Source organism: Oncorhynchus mykiss, chromosome 15 (genome assembly GCF_013265735.2).
Source record: "Oncorhynchus mykiss isolate Arlee chromosome 15, USDA_OmykA_1.1, whole genome shotgun sequence".
Taxonomy (NCBI): Eukaryota; Metazoa; Chordata; class Actinopteri; order Salmoniformes; family Salmonidae; genus Oncorhynchus; species Oncorhynchus mykiss.
In genome coordinates this window covers 27391859-27410724 of record NC_048579.1, presented here as the reverse complement: position 1 = coordinate 27410724, position 18866 = coordinate 27391859, and the positions used below count along the sequence as shown (strand labels likewise).

Below are 18866 nucleotides of genomic sequence, written 5' to 3'. Positions count from 1 at the left end.
GATGAACGGATGATCTCTGCATGTGTGGTCCCACCTTGAAGCATGGAGGAGGAGGTGTGATGATGCCGGATGCTTTGCTGGTGACACTGTCTGTGATTTATTTAGAATTCAAGGCACACTTTACCACAGGATTCGCAGCGATAAGCCATCCTGTCTGGATTGCGCTGGGTGAGACTATAATTTGTTTTTCAATAGGACAATGACCCAACCCACCTCCAGGCTGTGTAAGGGCTATTTGACCAAGAAGGAGAGTGATGGAGTGCTGCATCAGATGACCTGTCCTCCACAATCACCCGACCTCAACCCAATTGAGATGAGTTGGACTGCAGAAAAGAAGGGAAAGCAGCCAACAAGTGCTCAGCATATGTGGGAACTCCTTCAAGATTGTTGGAAAAGCATTCCAGGTGAAGCTGGTTGAGAGAATGCCAAAAGGTTGCAAAGCTGTCATCAAGGCAAAGGGTGGCTACTTTGAAGTATCTCAAATATAAAATATATTTTGATTTGTTTAAAACTTTTTTGCTTACTACGTGATTCCATATGTGTTATTTCATAGTGTTGATGTCTTCACTATTATTCTACAATGAAGAAAATAGTACAAATATAGTAATACCCTTAAATTAATAGGTGTTTCCAAACTTTTGACTGGTACTGTATATGCACAGCATTTCATTCTCCCTTGTGCTTAGATTCCATCCAGACAAAGAAAAACAATGGATTTCCATGCTATAACCCTGTTGGAATGTGTGGCTTCTGCACTGTCCCACGTGCAGTGTTAGCATTTCACCTTGCAATGTGGGGCGTTACTGTGGCTCTGCCGAAACATTTTCATTGGAAAACGGGTTGCAACTGCTTATGTAGCTTACAAGTGTTAGGGAGAAAAACTTACCTCAAGACAAAGCACTAACTTCGTAAAGATGGTGTCAGCTTGGTTTCAGTGTTGTTGTCTATGTACATAAGAGGTGTGGCACATAACATTTTAGAGAGGTGAGGCATGACCCTTAGCCCTGAAGGTCACATCTACCGAGTGGTTAAGGTCAGGGTTGTGAGTAAGGTAAACTGGTCCTAGATCTGTAGTTAGGGTCAGCCTCTACCTCAAGCCCTGAGAGGGAGTCAGATGGTCTACCCTGCTGCATTCAAGTCTGCAGGGAAAGAAAAAGTACCATTTAAAATATCTGCCCTTTTTTCACAACGGACACTTAAAGGATGGCTGAACAGTAATACAACCCCTCTACATCTACCTCTCTCCTTTCTTCCCCCCACCCTCCTTTCTTCCCTTTCTCGCCATCCCTCTTTGTTCTCTTGAATCTAGCATACCAGTAGATAGATGACCCATCACCCCAACAAGGGAGAGATGTAGGATGAACGTTTTGTTCGAGGGCCCATAGTTTTCTTTTTGCTCATGAGGCATGATTTGGCTTCACAGCAGAACTTCTTGAAAGCGTGGCTTATACTGTACCTGAATAAAAGCACGGTATTGGTCATATCATGACCCACTTTCTGTCGTTGTGTTCAAGGCATTTCAAATTCTGCAATGTCTTTGAAGTCTTTGAAACTATGCCCTCAGTTAAAACTTTGACAAATTTGTACTGCTCTTCCCAAATATGAGTTAACCCTATTGAATGGTCCTTGGCTTTTGTGTTTAGGATTACTTGCAGGGAGATCTGGACAATGAGTACTTCCTTATTTGGCTGGCAAGGAATGCCCTGGCCGTATGAAAGAAGGGCCAAGATTTTGTTACCCAGGAAATGAACTACAGTATTGGCTTGGTAGACTTGGGCTCGATAGGAAGCGCTAAATATGCTGAAAGTTTGAAAGTACAGAAATGACATGCTAGCATAGTGCGCGAGTCGTACAATACAGTAGGGAGACTGTAGCTTGCTCCTATGCTGTATGTGTCTTGACAACAAACAATAGAGTTGGCTACATCACTTCCAGCATTGGGACGTGGCTGAGGAGACTGTGGCTTGGAAGGCTGTGTCTGTGGTACAGGACTGTGGGCAAAGAAGACAGGGTTGGACATAAAGTTAAATGTATGTATTTAGTTGTAGTCTAGTTTCAGTAGACTGGCTATACACCAGCAACACCAGTCACACAAAAAAAGAGATGCAATTTTGACTTTTAGTTCAAAATTACTATGTTTATCTAACCTAATTACAGATGGCAAAGACCCAGCTTTGCCAGAATATTACATATATGTGTTCTTAATCACTACTATCCTACCATAAGTGTTTATTTGGAGATGTTCAACTGGATGTTTGAATGTACTTCTGTCTTTTAAATGCTAGCAGGCCGTGCTGTGTAGTGAAGGCACATGGAGCAGTGATGTGACGCAGGAAAGGCTCGGGTGACTGTGTGTCTGAGACAGCCTGTCTGGGTTCACCAAGGCCGACCCATTTAAATGCAAACACTCGATACTGCACCAGCACCATGGCCCCAAGAGCCATGCATCCATAAAGAGTGTGCATCCAGACAGCACGCAGTGCAGCCAAGTTGCAAATGAAATCCATCCAAATATGGCCAGCAGCAGCTGTATGGATTGATGTTGGCGGTAGGGGTGATTTTTGTCATTTGGTTTGGTGGGTGTCGTCACTTTTCTATGGCCTACCTGCGCAGACGGAAGCAGTTTCAGTCCATTACTTTTTTTGATGTCATTTTCCATACTGTCAGACTCCGACAGTGCATGTTGAACAACACACTAGGTTTTATACTGAACAAAAATATAAACGTAACATGCAACAATTTCAATGATTTTACAGAGTTACAGTTCATGAGGAAATCAGCCAATTGAAATAAATGAATTAGGCCCTAATCTATAGATTTCACTTGACTGGGCAGGGGCGCAGCCAATTAGACTGAGTTTTTCCCCACAAAAGGGCTTTATTACAGATAGATATACTCCTCAGTTTCATCAGCTGTCCGGGTGGCTGGTCTCAGATGACCCCACAGGTGAAGCCGGATGTGGAAGTCCTGGGCTGGCGTGGTTACACGTAGTTTGCGGTTGTGAGGCCGGTTGGACATACTGTCAAATTCTCTCAAACGACGTTGGAGTCGAGTTGGCTTATGGTAGAGAAATTAACATTAAATTCTCTGGCAACAGCTCTGGTGGACATTCCTGCAGTCAGCATGCCAATTGCACGCTCCCTCAAAACTTGAGACATCTGTGGCAATGTGTTATCTTGGCTAAGGATAAATGTTCACTAACAGGGACTTAAACACATTTGTGCACACAGTTTGAAAGAAATAAGCTTATTGTGCCTATGGAAAAAATCTGGGATATTTATTTCAGCTCATGAAACATGGGACCAACACTTTTCATGTTGCATTTATTTTTTGTTCAGTATACAACATTTAATGAGCATCATTAGGTCTCAAGCGCGTGCAGCATTCGTTCTGGATTGGAGAACCACTGCCAGTCCTGTCTGCCCCTTTGTTTCCAGTTCACTTCACCCACTTCCCCCCCAATGTCCCATTTTGGCATGGGGAATTATCCCAGATACTTTAATCCTAGAATCAATCAGTTGCTTTGGTATAACTTCCACTGCTGTTGTTTCTCTTGAGACTCCCTATCTTGGACTGGGAACAGTCTGATGAAAGTCCTCCTTATGCACATGGATCTGCGTCCAAATGGCACACTATTCCCTACATAGTGCACTACGTTTGACCACACCCTATAGGGTTCTATATGGGACACAAGCCCTGGCCTCATTCTGTTTGCCCTCTCTTCCATCCTGCCTGGGCAGAGTGGTGCTGAAGGATCTAGGCTAGATTAGCTGTATGCAAACTAGGTTAAAGTAGAGGGGCGGGGAGAGGCTTTCTGTACCAAGAGGAGAGGGTTGCCAGTGCATATTCTGTCCCAATGCTATTTTTCTTAGATGAGACGCCTGGCTGGTTCATGTACATTCATGATGGCTGACTGTCTGTGATTCTGCGTTTCACTGTGGATTAGTGTAGTGTATTGGGTGTCCCAGCAGCACAGCACAGGGCGGCTCTGAGGTCCTGTAGGGGAGGGGTGGGAGGCCCGGTTACTGGATTTCTGAACTATAGCCTTAGTAACCACAGTAGCTAGCTATGTTTCCTGCTATAGCTACTGCGTCTCTCCGCTATGGGACTTACTGTTGACACAAAGCTTGTCAGAAAACTGGCCATTTTATTTGGCCTTAATACCCGGCAGATACCGTATGTGTTTTTCGTCAACACCCAACTCAAGTTTTGGTATGTTAAGGCTTGTACTAGTCTACATTGGCACTAAACTAGCATCTACTGTAACAGTTAAAGTAAATCGACTGCAATATTTCCACCATGTCCCAGTTTCTCATTGGCTGCAGGTTGAGTTGCTACCTGTAAAGGAAAGGTAGGACAAGTGGTTGCTATGGCGACAGCAAACAGGAAATGCCCTCGGGTAATGTCCAGAAGCCTTCCTGCAGTGTGTCGGTTGTTGTCGCCCGCCTAAGGCTGCAGTGCAGGGAAACTCCGCTCATTGTGAGGCTGTGGACGGAGTCTCCATCCACTCTCACAATGCTCCCTTTCATTGCGAGGGGAGCGGTGAGGGGGGCTTCTGCAAAGCAGCTCAACCGTAAATGCTCCCTGGATAAAGATGCTTTGTCCCAAACAACTCCTGCTGCAACCCAAGGTCTTATTCTAAACTATTCCCGAATCTGTAATAGCCCAGGTCAGGTGCTGAAACCACTCCTGGAATGATGATTAGCTGGACTTTTATACTGGTATCAATGCATGCAGTCATCCACCTGTTAAGAGTATTTGTCTTATGCTTATTCTGCATCGAATTATGCATAATCTGCATTTATGGCATCAAGTTTTTTTCCTAATGGATTTCGATAATATCTACTGTATTCTATTACTATCCTATTGCTAACCTATGACTACTTCATGCTAATATACTGAAGAAAAATATAAACGCAACATGTGTTGCTCCCATGTTTCATGAACTGAAATACGCACAAGAAATGCATTGATAAGTGTTTGTCTGTAATAAATCCCTTTTGTGGAGAAAAACAAATTCTAATTGGCTGGGCCTGGCTCCCCACATGACTGTGACCCTGCCCTGTCATGTGAAATCCATAAATTAAGGCCTAATGGATTTATTTCAATTGACTGATTTCCTTACATGAACTGTAATTTTGTAAAATCATTGACATTGTTGCATTTATATTTTTGTTCAATATATGTAATATCCTGTTACTATGTTTTCTGTGTCGCTTGAATTCCTGTCTCTACCACTCTGACTATTTCAAATGTGTTCCTTAGAGAAATCTTTCCCGGAATTTTTTCCCTCCTTAATCCTTAATCCTGAGTCCTTAGTAAAGGTGCAGCTCCTTGTGCTTTTGTAGTCCATCCTTTGATTGCGGGGCCCAAAATCCTATAGAGAGCTGCTGTCCTGGAGCTCAGCCCCTCAACCAGCTTTAGCAGGGGTTTGTTTGCAACTCTCATACTGAAGAAAGAAAGAGAATGGGCCCGACAGGAGGGAATCCCGTCTTTATTGCATTCCCCCTCACAACCTAACTGTGACAATAATGTGGAGGAGTTTGTGTGTAGTGTGTGCTCTAATGTTGTGTGTGTGTGTGTGTGTGTATATATATATATACACGAGGTTAATTGAAGTCAGTGGTCATCAATGACATTGTAAAAATCCCAATCTAAACATAGAACATATGCAACAGGCAAATTTGGTGGCTAATTGGTCTACATATGAAGGATGGACACCATATTGTACTGTAAAACGAAACCGCGTCAGCACTTTCTGGAATACCTATTATGTCCCCCCCCCCCCCCCCCCCCCTCTCTCTCTGAGTCCTTTCTCTCTTTCATTCGTTCGCTCATTCTCCTTTCTCTCTCTCTTCTCATTCCTGCGTCTCTCTAATGAATACTTGGAGAATGTAGACAAAGCGGGTGTATTGAGAGACTGGCTGTGGCCAGACTGTATGGATTTTCCCTTTTCTTTGCTAAGTCTTTTGTTACACTGCTGCACCACCACTTTTAGCAGCGATGTCAAATGAAATAAAAAGTCGGTATCCAGCGATTTGTTATTGGCATCTCGGGAATCGCGTTAGTTTATGGTTACATACTGGAAGGCATGATTACTTTTGTAGTTGTGAATCGGTTATGATAGAATTAAAACAATGTCATTCTAGCCATTACAATTTTATCATTTATCCACGGTTTTATTGAATGTATTGAATTAGCCACCAAATATAGCCTGTTGCATATGTTCTATGTTTAGATTGGGATTTTTACAATGTCATTGATGACCACTGACTTCAATTAACCTCGAGTGGAAATTTAGCAGTAGAACTAATGACGATGCTTTGATGGAACTGTACTGCAGTATGCTCAACATACACTGCTGTGTGCTCAGTGTCTCTCCCTAGTGGCCACACGAGAATAGTGTATGTCTGCCCATTGTAGGAATGAATGAATAAAGAGGCGATCTGTGATTCAATTTAAATTAATTTAAAAGTAAAAAAATAAAAAATGTATATCCCCTTTCAATGGCAAAAAGGAGAGTGTGGAAATAAATTATTCATAACTGGGTGTAGTATATTTCCACATATTCCTATAGCACACTGCATGAGGGAGGGGTCCTTTTCATTCAAGCAGACTCATTATAGTCCCCTCCTAGACAGGGGAGTCTGCTCATATAGCAGCAGTATGTGCCCCCTCTACTGGCCATTGTAGTACTACTACTGCTCCCAGCAAGCGATTACCCCCTGTTAGCCCCCTTCTCCCCTGTGCTACAGAATGGGTCATGGCCGTTTGGTGATACTGGTTGGCCTATTGGTGAGGGAGACTGCGGGGGTCCAGCAAGGGGTACTTCTGCGCACAAGCCATCCGTGCCCCTTCCTGAACGGTTGGATCCCTTTGTTATCTTTTGACGCCCACGTGCCATTTGCTGGAGAAACAAGGACAACGTTTTATCTCTGACTCTGCTTGTTTTAAGGTGATTTGTTTGGTGCTTCTTGACTGTACACCAGAGCAGATGTATGTTATATAATATAACATTTTAGATTATTTTTAAATTATTCTATGCATAAAAGAGATGCACAGTTTAACTAATGTAATCATTCACTGCATCTTAATATGGGGCTGATGGATGGAGTCAACCATTAAACCCCAAGATCTATGGGGCTTTGCAGCACAGCTACTGTAGAGCACAACGTTGGGAGGCATTTCACTCATCTCAACAGTAGGTGTCGCCACCAATAAGGGAAAGCCCAAAGGGCACAATTAAAACAGGGATGAGGAGGACAGAGCACGCTGCTCAATAGATGGATTGCAATTAGACTCAAACACCAGTCAATAACTGTGGAATTATAATTTGGCATCATTAGCTGACCTATCCTAGGATTCTGTATGTTTTTATTTGGAACATGGTTGTCTGTTGCTGACTGTTTCTGACATAATGACCATGCAGACATCTTTCTCAGTTTCCTCCTGCTAGTTAAATGGTGCTGGGTGCCACTGCTCCCTCCAATAGGGATCAGAGCCACTCTAGGAAGGTCACAGGTTGAGACCTCTGACCTAGGCGTTTACAGGCCCACGTACCAGCTGGCCCTTTACTACAATAACTGAACCGCACTGCTGTCACTTGTTGAAGAATGGCTCCCTCACTTGCCAGAGCGCTGAAGTCCAAGCTCCGAGTATGGGGTGAAGTGGGAACTAGATGCCCCTTAATACAGACAGCACTCCCCTCCCCCAGTGCTGTCCCATCCCCTCCCATCTCCTCTGCCATTTCAGTAGAAAACCCTTGCATCAAATCCATTTTGGAGGAGACTGACGACAGAGTGCATTGGGGTAAAATATTTGTCAATTTTTTTTTTTCTGCTGTCAGGTTTGTGATCCGTTTGAATCAGGGATTTGTTGGAACTGTTTGAGTCCTTCACTCTGGGGCGTCTGGGTTTTAAACATTTTATTCATTGAAGTGGTTGATATTGTTCCCTCCTCCCATCTCTAACCCACCACCGCCACTACCATTTCTCACCTTGGCCACAGATCACAGAGCTGCTGGTGATAATGGTAACAACTGGCATGTGTCATAAGGCGGATGCCCTTTGATCCTGCCCCACTTCAACGCCCCTTTGTCATTCAAATCAACTCATTAATAATTCAACCCCTTGGATGGAGGGAAGGAGGGCGGAGAAAGAAGGGGGGGGGGGGGGGGAGAGAAGTCTGTGAGTCAGAAATATGACCTGCGGCTATGTCTGCAACCCAGACAGGGCTCTCCACTTTTTAGTAACCCGACCATGAGACAGACTAACAAAGGCTCCGGGGTGAAGTTTCCCCTAGGTACAGAGCTAGGATCAGCTTCCCCTCCCCCAATCGTAACCTTAACAATTAGTGGAGAAATGCAAAAACTGACCTAGGATCACTGTCTAGGGCCCACTTCATCCTATATCTAACAAAGGGAAGAGAGGAGAGAACCACTGGACCTTTCTGAATGCCCCTCAGACAAATCCAGGCTAAAGCCAGATATGGGATTTGTCCCTACGTAGTCCACTACCTTTTGAGTGCACTATAGGGAATAGGGTGCCATTTTGGGACACAGACATTGAAAGACAGGAAGTGAAGGTGTTCTGAAGGAGGCCCTTGCCCATTGTGAAGTGGGCTTTGGAGGCAGAACGGATATTAGCAGGCTCATTAGACATGGTGGTGCACACAGCTGTGTCCAACCAGGAACTGTTCTTTGTTTTTGGATACAGAGTCTGAATCTTTTCCTCGCTGACCAATGGTCGTGCTTTAGGCCGTGTTACCATGATAGTCTATCTATATCACGATATTGTGTATTGATGACAGATGGCTTTTCCGCTACATTTGTGATCCTGTTACTTGAGAGGCAACAGTCAGACACATAGGTTGTAGTGATTTAGGTTTGACACTGTGTGCCCTAGGTTTGTAATATGCAGTGTGTCCCATTTTAAGAGCCACTTGTCCTTTTTTGAGAATCAATTGTGCTGAGGGGTTGACCGTGGCCTCTGGGCTCGTTGCTAGGGAGTGGGAATGGCTAACTGAAGATAACCTCCCCAGTCCCTGTTCTCAAACAGCCAGGCACACAGCATGCCCTTATCTACCAATGGAATGCAACAGCTGTGGTGGGGGGGCCGGCGGGGTGGGCCGGCTCAAACCCCCCTGCCGGGCCCCCACTCCCCCTCTTCGCCGGGCTCCTGCTCCTGAAAGGCAGCTCAACTAAAAAGTGTGCTGCGAGACAGTGAGAGCCTCGGCAGGGCTGCACTGCAAAAACACAGAGGTTGAGAGGGTTAAGAGAGAACGAAGGCGAGGGAGAGAGCTGGAAAAGAGCACAAAGAGGAGGAAAGTGGAGCAAGGGAGGGGATTTGAACGCCCGGGCGAGGGGGGAGATAGGCAGAGGGAGAGGGAAAGACAAAAGAAAGCGAGGGAGACGTAGTAGGAGCAGGGGGAAGCGAGGGGACGGAGCAAATGGCTACGGAGGAGACGGCAGGGGGAGCGCGCAAAGCCACCAAGAGCAAACTGTTTGAGTTCCTGGTCCATGGAGTGGTGAGTAGCCTAGTAGCGCTGTCTCTCATTGAGAGCGAGAGAACCAGACCCCGGCGTGTGTTATGTGTGACTACTCAAGCATGTTTGTGTGTATGAGGGGGAGAGCGAGAGCGTCGGCACAGCGCAGATGCGGTCTGTGTGTGAGAGCGAGATAGCTGGGAAAGCCGTCCAATGTGAAGGTTATTTCCAGTCCCCCTGAATCCCACACTCGTTTCCTTTTGAAGACTGGAGGGAATGAGAGCGAGAGGGAGCAGAGTGTCACAGGCATTTGTAATACAAAAAGAGGGAGAAGGAAAGAAGAGAGCGAGGGTCTAGTAGCAGCCAACCCCCCCCCCCCCCCCCCGATTACCAGAGCACACTGAGCATGCTTGGAGTCAAAGGCAACCAGTGAGTGGGGGAAGCGTCCAGCTCATTCAAAACAGTCTCAGAGCAGTCGTAAGATGAGCACGCTGCTATGATCATTTGAACATATATGGTCATGTGGCTTCGGTTTGAATGAATGTTTTTGGAGCTTGCTTCAGTGGGGATAACAAATGCTTGAAATGCAGGAAGTTGAGCTTATTTAATCTTACTTAAAATAAATCATTAATGAGCGAATTTCACATGGTTGGGGGAAAGGCATAAGGTTAGTCACTGCTGTCATAACATATGGAGTATTAACTGACCTGGGAATACCAATGTGACTTGTTTTGGTAACAAAATGATGATAAGCAGAATGCTGTGATTGTGGAGTTGTAATGAATGTGTGTGTGTGTGTGTTTTGTTTAGACTGACATAGTTAAAACCCAAAGACATCAGGCTGTCATAGAGAATGTTCCTTATCGAGTCCCAGAAGTGGGCATCTATGTCTTCGCAAATCCATCTATTACAAGTTATAAGGCCTATGACTAAATCGAAATGATATCAAGTGTATTGGACATTTAAAGGCATGCTCCGGTACTTTGGTGACTAAAATTCTTTTTTTAAACCTCCCGCTTTGGGCTGGATGTGTCAATGTGTAGTTCATACACGTATAATCGATGAGCGGAATTACTGCCTTACTTCAATTAGCCACGAAATCCCTAGTTTGAAAGCGACTGTTTTCTTGAACCTGTACCATGCCATTTCAAATTAGGGATTTCGTGGATAATTGAGGTAAAACAGTAATTCTGCTCATAGATCATGCATGCATGAACTACACATTGACACATCCAGCCCAAAGCGGGAGGTTTTAAAAAAGACCTGAGGTTATCCAATAGGTTTCCTGGGCCCCAGAGTTTTTCCTGATCTGGTAATAGGCTAATCTAACCAACTCCGGACCCTAATTGTAGCGTATGACATAGTAATAAGGTAGCTGTATAAGGGCTATGATGGCACCAGATACTTTTTGTAATCAGGTCATATGGTTTAAAAAAAAAACAACTCCTGGAAAAACTCCTGGCCCTATAATGGATGAAAACATTAAAACCCTTTACACGACAAAGAGACAACACCTGTGATTTGAACAAAAACGAACAGGGCTGAGCTCGCTGTATGCAGGGTTTCATCATGTAGGCCTTGGTATCTGCAATTAAAAAGATACTCATACAGTATGTCATCACTATTGTGTTGATGATTGATTCATTCCAGTCAGTCATTTTGGATTAAAAAGGCCTAGGTAGGCTAGCCACCCGAAGTGTGAATATCAACCAAATTTGATCGCATTTTCTCAGAACACAAGTAAATAGGGCTATTTTAGGCTATAAATACATAGCTTAGGCTACAAAAAAACATGACGTTACTTTTCCCCTGGCCCAGATGGGATCAGAACGCATAGGCTTCTCTAGGCTACCTGCAGCTGTGGTTGTTATCAGTAGGCTACAGTTGATCAGACTGAAGCACAGACTAATTGTACACGTTGACATATCATGAGGCAATTTCTTTTTTTTTGTTGTTGGTGGAGGCGGGTATGAGCTTCCACATAAAACAGTTTGTCATGGTAAATTCACTTATACCCACATTTTCAGTCACAATTTGCATGATATTGAAGCCTAAAATGATAAAAGTGAAGCCTGGTTTGTTGTAATGTTGTGAGGTAGGCCCACTGTACTTTTTTTTATTTGTATGAGAGGGTTCATCGTTCATTTTTGATTGTCTAACGTCACTTGATGAAGACATGGCTCTTATAGCAACTCTGTGCTTTTGTCTTGAAGCTAAAATAAAAAAAAGTGTAGCCTACAGACCAGAAAATAAACCCTTTAATTGTCTGGGCCACAGGAGGCTGCTGAGGGGAGAACGGCACATAACAATGTCTGGAACCAAGCGAATGGAATGGTATCAAACACGTGTTGGATACCGTTCCATTGAATCCGTTCCAGCCCTTACTATGAGGCCGTCCTCCCCAATTAAGGTGCCACCAAGCCGCCTGTGATCCGCACATAAAATCAGCAAAAATAGAAACGTCCACTCACTGTCAACTGCGTTTATTTTCAGCAAACTTAACATGTGTAAATATTTGTATGAACATAATATTCAACAACTGAGAAATAAACTGAACAAGTTCCACAGACATGTGACTAACAGAAATGGAATAATGTGAATAAAGGGGGGGTCAAAATCAAAAGTATCAGTCAGTATCTGTTGTGGCCACCAGCTGCAATAAGTACTGCAGTGCATCGCCTTCTCATGGATTGCACCAGATTTGCCAGTTCTTGCTGTGAGATGTTACCCCACTCTTCCACCAAGGCACCTGCAAGTTCCCAGACATTTCTAGGGGGAATGGCCCTAGCCCTCACCCTCCGATCCAACAGGTCCCAGACATGCTCAATGGGATTGAGATCCGTGCTCTTCGCTGGCCATGGCAGAACACTGACATTCCTGTCTTGCAGGAAATCACGCACAGAAGGTGCAGTATGGCTGGTGGCATTGTCATGCTGGAGGATCATGTCAGGATGAGCCTGCAGGAAGGGTACCACATGAGGAAGGAGGATGTCTTCCCTGTAACGCAAAGCGTTGAGATTTCCTGCAATGACAACAAGCCCAGTCCGATGATGCTGTGACACACTGCCCCAGACCATGACGGACCCTCCACCTCTAAATCGATCCCGCTCCAGAGTACAGGCCTTGGTGTAACGCTCATTCCTTCAACGATATATGAGAATCCGACCATCACCCCTGGTGAGACAAAACCGCAACTCGTCAGTGAAGAGCACTTTTTGCCAGTCTGTCTGGTCCAGCAACAGTGGGTTTGTGCCCATAGGCGACGTTGTCTTAGGCATCTCACAGTTTGAACGTTGCAATTTATTATCCTGGCCACATCTGCAGTCCTCATGTCTCCTTGCAGCATGCCCAAAGCACATTCACGCAGATGAGCAGGGACCCTGGGCATCTTTCTTTTGGTGTTTTTCAGAGTCAGTAGAAAGGCCTCTTTAGTGTCCTAAGTTTTCATAACTGTGACCTTAATTGCCTGTTAGTGTCTTAACGACCGTTCCACAGGTGCATTTTCATTAATTGTTTATGGTGCATTGAACAAGCATGGGAAACAGTGTTTAAACCCTTTACAATGAAGATCTGTGAAGTTATTTAGATTTTTATTAATTATCTTTGAAAGACAGGGTCCTGAAAAGGGGATGTTTTTTTGTTTTTTTTGCTGAGTTTACATGCTTGTGAATTGTTGCATTATTCAAGAGTGTAATAAGGTTTTGAAGAAACATTTCAGTCATTGTTGAATAGTTTGTGCTTACTGGCTAGTGGCTACTGTGATATTCACGGTCCATTTGAGCTGCGGACCAAGAATGTGACGTTGCCAGCCACAACGAAAGGTAAGGCAAGGATGTCATGTGAATTGAAAAGTAGAGTTCTCTTTCTCCACTCTACTTCTCAGACTCTCCTTCATATCTTGTAGTGGGAATAGGGCAAGTGTACAGTACCTTGCCAGGGTTATGTTCAGGCATTTTAGGGGCTGTATAAGGTTTAACCCAGCACAGACTTAGGGAAACAATGAGCAGAGGCAATGGATGAGCCAGATGACTATCCTCTCAACAGACCAATTAACCTTGATGAGTCTCCCTCTCTCTCGCACTACTCCAGGCCAAATATTTCACCTGCTTATTTTCCTTCATACCTGCCTCTTCTCTCAATAGATTTGACGGAGTGGAATCGTCTTGATTATCATATTCACTGCAATGCCGGCGAGTTACGAGACTCCGGCTCACTGTGAAGGCTGCCGAGTAGGGAAATATTTTGACGTACGGGCAGGGATCTATCAAGTTTGTGGGGAAGTGACGCTTTACTTTCTGTTTCACTCCCACCATGCGTCCCAAATGGCAACCGATTCCCCATAGGCTATAGTCCAATAGGGCTCTGGTCAAAAGTAGTGCACTGTAAAGGGAAAAAGGTGCCGTTTGAGACTCAACCCCGATGAACATTTACCACAGTTAGGTAAAGACAACACTACCCTCCCTCCAGAGATAGAACATCTGAAAGGCCAGCCACATTCCTTCAGAAACAGACACATACACTGTTGCACGGATGTGGAGCTGTGAAGGTCGTGGTGTTCCAGCCTCCGGCAGGAATGTGTACGTGTGTGTGTGTGTTTCAGTCAGTGGGGGGAGAGGTCTCTTGGAGATGGGTTTGGAGGCCTGGTTGGTAGGTGGCCCTGAGAACTGGAGCCTCTCTCCTCCTCCTCCTCCTGTACATGTTTAGATGTGGAGGTCACAGAGGGCCTTTGTCTGTGGGGGGATACAGGCCCTTCAGCGCTCTGCGTGGGAGACATGGATAAGCCCAAGAGTGTGTGTATGTGCGTGTGACTGCTATCGTGAACTTTGCCCTGCCCTCCTAGAAGATTCTATTACTGAGCTTCTCCACCATTGCGGTGAGCTGTGGGTCAGATAAAATGCCTCAGTGGTTTTTCCTCACCCAGAGATTTTAGTCCTAGGAATCATCCACAGTGCAGTCCTTTGAATCACATTTTTAGTTCTGTGGGTTAACTTCACTGTGGCCCCTCCAAATCCAATCACCTCTCCTACAGAGACCATCACAGGTCTCAGATATCCATCCACATGGCAGATTAGATTGCTGCCTGGCTGGCTGGCAGAGTTGCGGTGGAGTGAATTCAGTGTATCAGATATGGGGTGCTGTTGGCATGGATTTGTAGGGAATTTGGGGGGACAATACTAAAGAGGAGGACCACTCAATAGAGCACATCCTATTATCCAATAGGGCACGTCCAGTTATCCAGTTGGGCACGTCCTTCTTTAGACTTCAGAGGAACCCAGTTGGTTGACCCATTATTTTCCCACTATAACAGCATTACCACTCCTTCAATCAAGTCTCTCCCTATGTGCTCCCAGCTCCCAGTGTGCCACACGACACACTCCAGCCCAGATAGGAAGTGAACAGTGGGGAAGGAGAAGCGCCAGGGTCGTCTTGTCAAGGTAACCGGAGAGAGACCAGCCAGCAGCACCCAGAACCCCACAGATATGTTAAAAGTTATGGAGAAAACTCACCAGACCGATTGTCGGTCTGTACTGTAGGGGGGCATTCGTTCGCCGTTTATTCGCTTGCGGTGTGTTATAGAGACCGGATGTCATTTTTGCCCGTTTTCTACACGTACAATCGGTTTGCACTCAGTTTGCAAATTGCGCCCGGTACTGTGTTCAGAGGTGCTAAGTTTTCTCGGCCGGCAGCATCTCGACACTCCTACCGGTCTGTCCATGCCTTAAGAGCTACTCTCTCTGTCTCTCTGCCCAGGCCTCATAGAGACCTCACATCTGCTTCTCCCTCCCTTCCTGGCTCCAGCCCCCAGGCTGCAGAGTGACAGCAGCACCTGTGTGACTGTGACTGGGAGAGGACATGGACTCCATTGCACCACAGCGTCTCTCTGCCTTACTGACTGGCTGGCCTCCATTGTTTTAGTATTTATTAGGATCCCCAATTAGCGGCTACTCTTCCTTGCGGTCCAAACAGGAAACAACATAACAAATAAAATACATACATATACATACATAGCACTACATTTACATTACAAATGAGCAAATCAGCAGATTCTCCCATCCAGAGCAAACCACTGCTAGTGCATTCATCTTAAGATAGCCAGGTGAGAAAACCACATATCACAATTGTATCCCAACCACGTATCACATACATCATACAATACCAAATGCATAACCATTTCTGTGTCTCTTCACAGTCCCCGTTGTTTGTATTTTTTTAATCTGGTTTTATTGCTAGCTGGAATTACCTGGGGTGGCAGAGAGTTCCATTTAGTCATGGCTCTGTTTAATAGTGTTTCCCAGCCTCCGTTCTGGAATTGGGGACTGTGAAGAGACCTCTGGTTGCATGTCTTGTGTGATACCGATGAGTGTCCAAACAGATAGTTCGGTACCTTCAGCGCCTCGTTCAAAGACCAATATTGATGCAGTCAATCTCTTCTCAACTTTGAGCTAGGAGAGATAGACACTCATGTCATTGACATTCTTCCTCCGTGTACATTTTAAAGGGCACTAGGTCAAATGAAATTTAAAGCCACATTCACAGACTATGGCATGGCTGTGGCTATTGGTGTTATTTGAACACTTTGAGTGTAGAATATATAAAAACAATTGTAGAGACCCTGTTTGCCCATTTCCATTTGTTCCTCAAGTTACGCTGGTCATAAAATGGCCGTTTTTGCAACTGTTTCCCTATGTGGGCCTGCTGTTATTATGGTTGCAAATGGCACCATAAGCCCTAATATAGTGCACTACTTTTAACCAGAGCACTATGGGCCCTGGTTAATAGTAGTGCACTTTAAAGGGAATATGGTGCCATTTGGGATGCGTTCTGTTAATGTTTAAAGAGCATGTTTGGTCATCCAGTGAACTCTCTGACAGGGACATCTGTAGCCCCAGGGTGGAACTAGGGGTGACCCACTATGCAGAAACTGGTTAAATCAACATTGTTTCACCGTAATTTGCCAATGTATTGTGACGTGGAATCTATGTGGAAAATACTTTGGATTTGAAAAAGAACGTTTATATACACTATAAGAAAAAACAATGGGCTGGGCAGCACCTCCTACTGGAGAATGTATCTATCTACAGCTACCATTTTGTCTCCCGTCCAGACCAAACCCTGCTTATCTATGATATTTGTCACTGATTATTAGTGCTATTGTGAGAATGATAGTGGAGAGATCTCCACTTAAAAAAACGAAATACATTCACTGTTGCGTTCCAAGTCATTCCAAAGGGTAGGTTTAACAAAGCAAATGAAATGTGACCATACTCTCTATAAGCCATATATCATCAATGATACTATTTAGGCCTATATAGCGTTTGCAAAGTCAACAACAGTTATTGTTTCAATTCAACCCAACATTTGAACTAAAAATAGACAATACAATAGGCTTAGGGTTTCAAGCTCTGGTTGATTTCAAATGTATTGATATTTAGCGATACTGAACTCAATCAAATCAAACTTTATTTGAAGTGCATTTAAAGTTTGTTTTGATTTAGTCCTATTCTTTAACTTCAATTTTTGGTTGAGATGGAGACGTGAATCCAACATATAAATTATACATTTTTAGACAAACTTGAATTATGGCCAGTGGCACAGATGGAACTATCTAAGTGGAATATAAATCTCCTTCAGATGTTAATATTTGGTTGCATTGACAAAGAACAAACATTCAATAATCACTTTTGAAATACAATAAATAGCCTGGTCGACAAGTTTAAAAAAAACATGATATGTTGGATTCATGTCTCCAACTCAGCCAAACATAAGTGTAGGTTATCATATAACATGCTGACCAGGCCGGACACGTCGCGTGCGCGAGCGTCGCAAAATACATTTAGAAATCTATATTATTCAATTATTGTACCCACACTGCTCGCCCGTGCCAACGAGTGTCTGCCTTACCAAAGGCTAAAATAGAAGTCATTCCTATTTCTGACGCAGATCGTGCTGCAAGTCCTGCCTCTCCCATCTCCTCATTGGTTTATAGAAGCAGGTACCCACGTGCCATCTCCTCATTGGTTATACCCACGTGGGTGATTGAAAGACGAACTGTGTTGCCGGTTGTCGTGGTAATACAATGAAAGTTTAGATGCGACCACCATATAAGTTCAAAGATGAAAAAGCCTGGAAGGAGGAGTGATGACTAGAAACGATTTGGTTGGACGTTTTTATGTGTGGATTAATTGTCGGAGTAGAAGACCTTGTGCATTGCAGGTAAAATAACAACTCAATGTTTATATCCCAGGACAAATTAGCTAGCAACAGCACGTTAGCTAAATAGGACACATTAACGTTAGCTAGCGAGTGCACGCTAACTAGCTAAATTGCCATACATGTTTAATGCTTTTCGACCTGTCCCCAAATTAATGTCATTGGTTCAGAGTTTGTTTTGATATTTTATCATGCATGTTGTGATCGCGCTTGGTGTGGGGGGGCAAAATAAATGAATGCATGATGGCGCACGCGCGCGCGCGCAGCCGGTTTAGGTTCCGTGTAAGCGTGCATGTTCAAGATGGAGTGCATAGGTCGTCGCAGGTCTGTGGAGATCTTCACAATTGCTGTAATGATCTGTGCAGATTCCTAAACGGCATTGATCACTTGCATCATTTACTTTGAATGTAATTTCAACTGCATCCAGGTCATTTGGTTGTGCTTTTAGATGAAGCACAGTGATAACACATTCATCTGTGGTATAAACAAACAAAATATCTGACGTGGTCTTTCCATTGGAATTTGGTTGTGCTTTTAGATGGTTTGAAAGCATCGTGAAAACACATCGGAAGTTCAAACTAACTTTTGGCTGTCTTTTTGAGTGGGTAAATATAGGTTGTAATCTCATTGATCAACGTCTCAACTAAATATTACCTAGTTATCCACGTTGCAATGACATGGTGTGCCCAGTGGGAACCCGAGGTCACAGTAGTGACGCAAACGTCTCTGTCTGCTCCCAACGTCTCCCACAACTCTTATTTCACACAGTCGCTCAACCAAATAAGTGTAGGAGTAAACTGATATTGTCATGAGTGCTGTTGAGGATTCAGAGTGTTTGGGGTGCGCTTGTTCAGATGTCAGTACGTGTCTTTGTTTGATTTTGATAGTCGACGTGCATACAGTATATTAGCTTTTCTCCCAATTCCCACCAACTGGGAGGATCTTGTTTTCACAACAGAAAACCTGCTCTATTTCGCCTACAGGGGATTGAGAAATGTCAAAAGCACTAGTTTAATAAAGCATGGGTGATAGGAGATTTTGTTTGGCAGTACACCGCTAGTCGTATATGGCCTGTTACTGTGTTCTGTCTGTTATTGTTCCCAGGAGAACTAGGGAGGTGGTGGTCGGTAATTTGGTAAAATTGTCACTCCGTTTCCTACTCTGCGAGGTGC

At 44.3% G+C, this 18866-nt stretch overlaps 1 protein-coding gene across 5 annotated transcripts in view; it reads left to right on the top strand.

The window, feature by feature from the left end:
• LOC110489911 (SWI/SNF-related matrix-associated actin-dependent regulator of chromatin subfamily D member 3) overlaps nt 1-18866 on the top strand; it is a 50963-nt gene that overhangs the window by 10709 nt on the left and 21388 nt on the right. For 2 of the 5 annotated variants that reach the window (XM_036944203.1, XM_036944200.1), the window contains exon 1: nt 9162-9525. The exons of 1 other annotated variant lie outside the window; for it this stretch is intronic. In XM_036944203.1, the coding sequence (XP_036800098.1) occupies nt 9448-9525 (78 nt within the window). In that variant the 5' untranslated portion in view covers nt 9162-9447. Of the gene's footprint in view, nt 1-9161; nt 9526-18866 lie in introns of those variants that run through there. 2 more of the 5 variants (XM_021562899.2, XM_021562902.2) reach the window with 2 other exon arrangements.